This window comes from Drosophila bipectinata, chromosome 2R (assembly GCF_030179905.1).
Source record: "Drosophila bipectinata strain 14024-0381.07 chromosome 2R, DbipHiC1v2, whole genome shotgun sequence".
NCBI classification, from domain to species: Eukaryota; Metazoa; Arthropoda; class Insecta; order Diptera; family Drosophilidae; genus Drosophila; species Drosophila bipectinata.
The window spans coordinates 19,003,414-19,012,544 of record NC_091737.1 but is presented as its reverse complement, the minus strand read 5'-3'; the positions used below and the strand labels follow the sequence as shown (position 1 = coordinate 19,012,544).

Here is a 9,131-nt window from a genome sequence, read left to right as displayed (position 1 = left end):
AGCCTCTCAGAATTACCTTAACAAAAGTCCCCACCCAAAAGCATAAGATCTCACGTTATATTCTTGAATTGTAGGAACAAACACTTTATTTATTGTCTGAAATACAGGTATGTATATATATGTATATATAAATCGATATATTCATTTGATAATTCTCACCAATAATTATTGTCTTTGACGCAGTATGATAACACTCTCGTATGTAAGATCGAAGGTGGAAGTTGTAAGTATTTCGTATTTGGTATTTGGTATTTGGACGAGGTGTAACATTTATTTATTGTCATACACACACATAAAGAGTTAATAGAGGGATCGAGGGGAGGAATCTAAGTTTGGGGGGGAGCAGGACTGGATCCGCATGCAGGAGAGGGGGTTCTCTGACTCCTTTTTAAGGTACAACATTGGCACTAATTTGATATTTTCCTTCGAGAGTTCCAAATTAAGAGACGATATGACTTGCTCTGATATAATCGTTCTCCCGTTCTTTGCACTGATATCAGTTACTTCAGTTTTGGATAGAAATAGTTTATACATTGAGATACAAATAGAGAGATACCTAATGGTACTGATATTGAGTGGACGCATCCCCAACTACAGCCGTCGAGTCCTCCGAGTCGCCGGCCTTCTCCGGTAGTTGGGTGCGCAGCAGGTGTATATCGTGACATCAATAATTTAGGGATCTACATTAGTGTATATTACGGCATAGTTCTACGTTACTTTCCTCCGGTAAACGGTATTATTTAAATCGGTATCGCATAATTCGCGTAAAGAGTATATTGTCGATATTATTAGTATTCGTAATTGTCCATGTTGCGGCGAAATTCGCGTCGATGCAGTGCTGTGATACGCGGCGGTGTGCCCCAGGCGTGGAAGGGCGGATACAAGGGCGCCCCCGATCGGAGGAGCGATCGCGGAGATCCTCCTGTGGGCAGGTGATTGCTCGAGAAGCTGCGGAAGTGCTCGGTCCTGCTGGGGGCGAGCCTGGACAGACGGCCGCGTACGCCAGCACCGCTCCAGGTGATCATCGGTTGGTGGTTGGGGAGGAAACACTGCTTACAACCGGCTGCGGTGGGTTGACGCAGTCGCTCGTGTTGGGGGAAGTACCCGACCTGTGGTTGGGAGAAAGCGAGGTTATTAGGTATCCCCCATAACGGGTCAAAATCCAGCTAAAGTTCTACAGGAAGACAGGACAGAGAAAAGAGATCCTCTAGTGCCAAAACACCAACTCCCGGATGCAGTCAATTCAGAAGAGTCGCTCTACGCTACAAAGAGTTCGACGACAAACGAAATCATAGAAATTCATGCCAATGAGTAAACATGCCAATACCAACTCAAAACCATATCAAATAATGAGCAAGAATTTAAAAAATGAGTCTAATGAATTTATATACAAATGTTTGCTAGACAGCATCGATGAGACTTCCATCATGCTGCGACAAGGTTTTAAATCCACTTTAAAAATTCTATTTCTGAAATTTAAATTTCCGTTACGGATACGAACTTGTTGCCAGTCTGGCAGCGCTCTTTTGTAGCGCTCTCTATGGTTCAGTTCTTCTCCCCTAGCCAACTAAGGTGTTGCATACTTTTCGGCACCACGACATCAGAAACAGTAACAGAAATTAAATTTAAAATTAAAATAAACCCACTCAAATGTTAAAAAAAAAAAGATTTTGTTGTAATTTGGAGACGTCAGGGCAATCCTCCTAAGGATTTGCCGAAAATCACAAACAAAGTGCCGGAAATCACTCGATTATCCCCACGACGCCTCTCCTCCACTCGGGCAGAAGTCAGGAGATAAACCCGGGGGCGTTTACGAAAGTAGGCGGAAATCGAATTTCCGAGAACCATTCAAGTAAAAAATAGCATTGAAATGCTCAACGGAAGTGGGGGGCAATCCACTCGATTGTCGTAGGGCCTCCTGGTCGGGGCCAACAATCAGGATAATCAAATGGGAAGCGGCAACAGAAAGTTCTACACAATCAGGTCCTTTCGATGGACATCTATTCGACAAATAGCCACATGCGATACGGAAAAACTACCAACTGAACACCGAAAGGACTCGGAAACTGAAACTATGTACTTGCAACAACCTTTACTTTTCACAACAAATGGAAGGAAAGTATAAGAAACGAATAAATCAAAAGTAAGCAGCACACATCGAACCATTGCCATTTACTCATACAAATTGCCTGGCGTCACGTCCCGAGCGACTGAAACGCCCCCCGGCCCCGCCTCCATAGCCACCGCCGGGGGTGGGGCTGCGCAGGTAGCGGTAGCTGGGCAGGAACCCGGAGCGGTATACGGCGCCTATGTGACGTTTCTGGGGCGACGGCCATTGCTCCTCCGGCTCCGTGCCGGAAGCCGTCATGCCGGGATCATCCACCTCCTCCTCCTGCAGAAGGGCAGCATCGTTGCCGTGCTCAATGCCGAACAGTTCGGGGTCCTTGGAGGTGTCTTTTTTGGTGGAATAGCATATTGGTGTTTATATGTAAACGTATGTACAGAAAACAAGAGTGTGCTAGAAAAGGTGTTCGACTTGCGGCTAGCTAGGTGCAGGGTGCTAGTTGTACTTTGCATATGTTTTCGGGGAACCAAGGGGTCTCTTTGGTTAACCAAAGGCATGGAGGAGATATGGTAGGCTTCACAGCTCCCTTAAGATACGTCTTTTAGATCATATACTAGATTACCTTGAAGCCAACCCTATCCCCCAATAGGGCTAGAAAGAGTTTTCAGTGTTTCAGGAGTAAAATCCCCTATACTTACCCAGGAAGCGCTTCTCGGCACGGCGGTAGTCGTTCCAATCGAGATCAGCATAGCCGGCATAGCTGGGATACCACCAGTAGCTCTGCATGGGATCGGCGTAGTCAGGAGCGGCAGCCGGCAGGAGCATCTCCTCATCCTCACGCTTCTGCTGGGCTCCATGCACCGGCGAGGACTTCAGGGCGCCCAGGTTCCGCTTCTCAGCACTGGCCCGCTGGTTGTGGTTCTGCTGGGAGTTATACCGGGCTACGGCGGCCACATTCCGCTTGGGCTGCTCCCTGTGGGCTGTGGGAGCACTCTGCAGGCGTGCCACCATGGCCAGGTTGCGTTTTCCGTTCGGGATGGGCAGCTGGAAGTCGCGGGCCAGGGTGCCCACATTGCGCTTTCCGTAGGTCATCAGGCCGCCGGCCCGAGCCAGGGAGCCGATGTACCGCTTCTGCTCGCTAGGCTCTCCGGAATCTGCGTCGGCGTAATCCTCTCCCGGCTCGGCTGTGGGCAGCTGTCCGTTTTTGGCCAGGGTGGCGAGGCTACGCTTGGGCGAGGCGTTGAGAAGACCCTGGGCAGCCAGGGCGGCCACTGATCGCTTGTCCTCCTCCACGTAGTCGGAGTAGTCGCCCAGCGGCTGCTCCTCGCCCACGGCCAGCTGGCGTTCGCGGAGGAGGTTCTTCAGTTGGTTGCGCAAGGCGGAGGCCTGTGGATGGCAAAGGATTGCAAAGAGACGGCAGAACCAATTTAAACTCAAAGCCCGCCCAGATGTGGCCCCATAAATCCTTTTACGTCAGGTGTATGGGATAAATGCGGATGTCTGCGAGGAGCAGGTGACTTACGTGTAGCTGGTACTCCGGACTGGGGTTCATCAGTTGATTTATTATGGACTCCATCTCGCAGGGCGACACATTGGCAACGTCCTCGGTGGCACTGGCGGCGAACGAGCGCGGCTGGAGAGCCTGGAAGGGAAGGAGCAGGAGCATCAAGTAAGTATCCGATTCCATTCGGCCCGCGGATGAGTGAGTCGTTCTTTGCATTAAGCCATTCCTGGCCCACGCCTTCGTCGATTCTGGAGGGAATCCCAGCATCGCACGAGCCCAGTTCATTGTCTCCCACTTAATTGCCGCAATTATTTACACTAAATTGAGTTTGAAATGTGTTGACACTTGGCGCGTTTTCGCCTCTCCAAGCGTCTGCTCCTTCGATTCGAAGGACAGCAGCCCACTTTCCTCAATCCCGGGGCTTTGGAGGTCATAAATTTTCCGATTCCGATTCCGATGCGTGGTGCCTCGCTTTGTTTGCCTTATTTGTTGCCTACTTTTGGGAGTCCATTAGGGCTTCGCAATCAAATAAGGATATTGGGGAGGCAGTGCCTGGACCTCGACAGGCTGCTTGACTTTCCTGCTCTTCAAGTTCACGTCAGGGAAGTGTTCAACAAGAAAACCCAGCACAACAGGCCATAGGAATTAGGCTGACACAAAGTACCTGTGTGTGCCTGTGTCTGTTGCCAGGACAACAAGTATATCCTAAGCCGAACTCATAATATTTTTCTTCCAACGGACACACAGACACCTCCAGACCGACAGGTCGAAGCCGTTTGTTGGTGCGATTGGTCGCTGAACCGAAAGGATACTTTCAGGAGCAGGTTATCTCGAGAGCCCTGCTATGTGCGCTCCCCCCAAGATGCTTTCCGGTCCGACTGAGCGGCTCCGGGGGCGGGACACAATGCTGCTTCCGCTTTTAATAACTGGCCGGGCGAAACTGAAAGAGCGCCAGGATGTGACGCAGGACGTGCTCGCTGGCGGCTGCAGCCCGTAAATCTTGAGCGGAATTTGACAGCCTCCTGCGAAACGGCATGTGTGAGCGGAGAGCCCAGTCTCCAGGCTTATTAGCACTCCGAGAACAACAACCCGAAGGTGTGTACCAAGTCAAAAGCATATTTGCTTGGACTTTGGCCTCTGTTGGCAAAGAAATGCCATTTTTGGGCAGGATACCCATTTGTTGCCACGGAGATGCCACGGAAAATAGTCAACAATTGCTGTCAGGATACACATTACCAATAAACAATTGCTTGGAATTTTGTGATAATTCTTAAAGACTTCTCTCGAAATAAAATAAAGCAGCTAAGACTTTAAGGATATTTCACTGGCAAAACTGCGTTCTCGCTGCTATTATTTCCTAAACAAACAAAATGCTAAAAGCTGGGGCGGCCGGGCTGCGTGGGAATGGGGCCTAGACGGCTTTGTGTGTGGCACAGCCTTGTGTTGCGCAACCACTGGGCGATGTGGGCGAAACATTTCGCTAATTTTTTACCACCATAACATTTTGGGGCTGGACGAAAAAAATATACGCAGGTTCTAAAAGGATCATCATTAAAAACTTATCATCTTTTCCACTTTGCTTATGAAGCGGAGTCCGCCATTGTTTCTGGAAATTAAAAGTCCTTCAGGACCACGGCGGGGGATTTTGTAGTTTACTGCTGCATCTGACAGCAAAGCATTCCGCAGGTAATTCAACGCAATTAAAAGGGAAATAGGGTTCTGGAGGGCAATTAAGCAGAAAAATCAATATGCAAATAAAAGCCAGCTAATTAAACTTGTCGGGAAAGCAGCAGCCACTCGGACGGATAGCTCCCGACTCGAAATGCCACTCGAATTGAATCTGAATCAGAGTCCGATCCCTGGCTAATTGGGCGTGATATCTGCTAGGACTTGGCCTGGTCATCTTGATGGCGCCGGAGGCTGCAGGACACTCGCCCCCACCGCCGCCTGTTGAGCCGCTTATGTCGCCTGAGCTTGCCACAGCCGCAGGCAAATTTTATTATCGCAGACGCCTGCCCTACTTGCCACTTGCTACATGCTACGTGCTCTCCCCCGAATTCCCTTTTAATGGCGCACTTTGTTGGTGTTTCTTTTACTTAAATAAATACTGAACGCAATATTAAAACCTAAGTGCTCCTGCGACCTTTCCCAGATAGGCCAAAGGTCTGTCCCGGAGGCGGCTTACGTCCGGAGCGCCACTGCTGGGATGGAATTCGCACGGCGGGCTGGGTAGGTGCGTTGGGAAAAGGTACGAGCTGAAATTCCATCTCAAATGTTTCAAAAGAATCTCTCAGGGATTCAGGCAGAGAAGGAATTTGGCCTTTATGGAAAAAATGCAAGCTTTCAGAATTTGTATTAATTTGTTAAGCTGAATCGATTATTTTCGACGAAATGTCCTGCTGCCTGATAGAGGATCCTGGGCCATTACAATTACACTACCAATGACTCCCAACTGCCACTCCGAATGCGACCATTATCCATTCCGTGGGATGTCACTGTAGCCCAACAAATGCCTCCATTAACTGTAATTGTCCATACACGCAATGAAACCCACATGACCGCCCATTGTAGCCTTTTTGAATGGGTTATATAGCTCCAGGACAACAGCTAGGCTTCTTGTAATTACCGTGCCTGATCCGTAGTGATTACTATCAAGGAACTTAAACAAAAAAGCTGCGTTTCTCTTTCCATACTCATACTAAAGTAAGGGATATTCCTTATTAGGTCCTTGAAGACCCAACAGTCTACACATCCTTTTTTATCCGACATCCAACAGGGGGAGGCTTGCTGTCCCCCACGACCCTGTTCTTCTGCGTGGGCCTGAAATTGATTGCCACAGTGCCGGGGAAATCAATTTGAATCGCTGGTATTTTAATGAAAATGTAAACTCACAACTGGCGTAGGACTGGAAACATGTCACGCCATCAATATCAAGAATGTTCATATGTACATATATCTTCCCTGATTTCCACTTAACATGTCGCAGAGTTCTGTTTTCGGCAGAATATTTTCCATAAATATTACTGTGGGTGGCATGGGGCCTTTACAAACAGCCAATTTTAAAGACCTATCTGGCCAAACGATGAACCGGACTTATCAAGTACCAACCCAGTACTAGCCAGCCGCGTAAATAAAAACAATGCCAAACTTTTCAGACATTTAGGAAACAATTCTTGGGTCCTTAATCAACCGCTCCCCCTTTGGAGAGAAGTGAAAGGCCCACAACTTTATCGTGTGTTTGTTGAAGTAAATTAATATTTGCATTTTTTACGACTCATTCGGTGCGTATACGCAATATCCTGGGAGTGGTGGAGAGCACTGGCAGCCATTGATTGGGCCGTGTTTGCGCAAATCTGGAACTTTATCGACCTCCGCCTCATTAAATCCCTCGGGCCCATGCCCTTTATCGCGAATGCTGCATAGTCACGCTCTTGTGTCATTTCAATAACTGTGGCATCCAATTCGATCCGATTGTCTGCAACGTCACGCGTCGCAAAGCTGCCACAGAGGGATCTACCCGGAGCGGGCACGGAGTGTTGCAACTTCGATGCGTAAAACATTGGCAACATGGTGGGATAAATGCGGTTGCCGAGGCAAGACTATGCCCCTTTGACGTGGTGACAGCGTCAATAAGCTGCAGTTGCAGTTCCTCTGACGTTACTTATGCTGACGTTGCAAGAGAGGCGGGGGAGGTTGCAGGAATGTTGATTGATTGAAAGCCACCCGGAAAGTTTGGTTCCCCAGCCACTCAGCTACTGCTGCTCGGTAGTCAAAGGATCCTAACTTACGCAGAAATCTGAATATTAAAGGAAATTGCGTCTGTCACGTAAGCGAAAGAGTCCTGGCATTCCCATTCATCAAGTTCGCTTCCAGATGTCCATCTGCACTGCAGAATTGAATTCAATTAGTGTCCTGCTTCAAAGCCATTGTGCGGCATCCATTTTCCGGCAGAAGGAGGTCTTGAGAGTCCTCACAGAGACTCTTGGGGGTATAGTTCGGAATTTACAAATTAGGGGAGCTTTTGGCTTTTAATTACCAGAAATTGTGGTGATCAAAGGAGGCTTGTAAGGAAGCTGTCCCCTGGCTGGGCGGGACAATTTGACAAAGTAGGGACCAGCTGCCAGGATGCCAGGATACGTGTGTGGAGAAAATGTCAACGGATGTCGGCGAGGGACAATAGAAAATGTCGGCCATTTCACAAAAATTGCTCAATGCTGCGGAAAAAGTGAAAAGCTCCAGCTGAAAAATTGCCCTTTGACCTGAACCTGCAACGTGTCTGTTGCAAACCGCAGTAGCAGCAGCAGTGGCAGCAACTGTTGCAGCAACAACCGCAACAGACCATCCTCGGCCGGAATGGGCGTGGCTCGGGGCATCATAAATTACTGCCGTGGCTGGGGGTGGTCCTAGCTCCTAACAAATGGTCCTAAAAAAATAATTTAGTCCGAGCAGCTGGAGACAATTTGTTGTACTTGCTGACAACCTAATTAATGGTAAGAGGAGACTCCCACGACACCTACATATTGGTGAAAAGTTTACATTATCCTGCTGGCCATTTATAATTAGCCCTATAGCTGCGGAAAATCTTCTTAGCTGCCACAGGATTATATTCCATTCTACCATTCCCAGAATCCCACAAACGAAACTGCGAATTTCACCAAAAATTCATGCGCCACCGCACCCGTCAACACATAAAAGATAAATTTAGGGGCAGGCAGCACGCTCCACGGACTCCGGTCCGTGCACACAAAGCCCGTCCTGCTGATAGCTGCCATGTAGCTACATAGCTGGCTACTAGCTGGCTGGATGGCAGCCACGCTTTCAAAGTTCGAATGTGAAATTGAAAATATAATCCCGACTTACGGCATTGAGCAGCATGGAGAGCAGCAGCATCAGCCGCTTGCTGTGGTGTGCAGATTTGTGCACCGCCTGCATCCTGGCTCCTGGCTGTACGCTCCTCCTGGTGGATATGGGTCCTCCTTTGCAGTTAATTGAGTTTTGCCGCGAAACGCGAATCGACCGCTCACTGTTCACGATTGGAATATAGACTCGAAAGGATTCGAATTGGTAACGGTAGCGCGGATGCTGTTCTGCCCAGCTCGGCTTCTTGGCCAGAAACGTTCACAACGAAGTCGTCTACTCGACTGCCTGCCACTCGCCAGGACCCTCGGCTTTTTATACTCTGCTCCTGTCCGGATAAGCTCTCTCGCGGGACAGAAACCAGAGACGGAAGCGAAGCCGAAACCAGAGAGCCGAGGAGTCTCCGGGCGGCACGATGCCCCAGGCCCGGATAATGGTCGGCAACTGTTGCTGGTTTCAAAATCGCGGGCGGCACACTTTCGGGGGCTCTCTGTTGCGTGTGCAGTGTCCTGTATGTAGGTGATGACGTCATGGCAGGCTGCAGGATACTGTAACTTGTTGGCGGGCTGGAGCGGATTGAGGCCAAGCGCAGGACAGTGGGCCAAAGGACATTGGAAATTGAGGGAAGAATCTTTTACATCAGAGGTCCTTTAAAAATGAGGATTGATATAGAGTCCTGGTTAAAGGATTGTCTGGAATTAGTTG

The 9,131-nt window shown here is 48.9% G+C and overlaps 1 protein-coding gene across 4 annotated transcripts; it reads right to left on the bottom strand.

The window, feature by feature from the left end:
• Positions 1–55: 55 nt before the first annotated feature.
• Positions 56–8,702, bottom strand: Nplp1 (Neuropeptide-like precursor 1). 4 transcript variants are annotated; one of them, XM_017241363.3, is made up of 5 exons: positions 8,430–8,702; positions 3,588–3,707; positions 2,764–3,451; positions 2,183–2,454; positions 56–1,109 (listed from the first exon to the last, which is right to left on the bottom strand). In XM_017241363.3, the coding sequence occupies exons 1-5, from the start codon at positions 8,499–8,501 to the stop codon at positions 789–791; spliced, it is 1,473 nt and encodes a 490-aa protein (XP_017096852.2). In that variant the 5' UTR covers positions 8,502–8,702; the 3' UTR covers positions 56–788. The 4 variants fall into 4 exon arrangements, with proteins under 4 accessions (XP_017096852.2, XP_017096855.2, XP_043066814.1 ...); XM_043210879.2 differs by having other exon boundaries at positions 1,022–1,109; positions 2,164–2,454; XM_017241364.3 differs by having other exon boundaries at positions 1,023–1,109; positions 2,177–2,454.
• Positions 8,703–9,131: the final 429 nt, after the last annotated feature.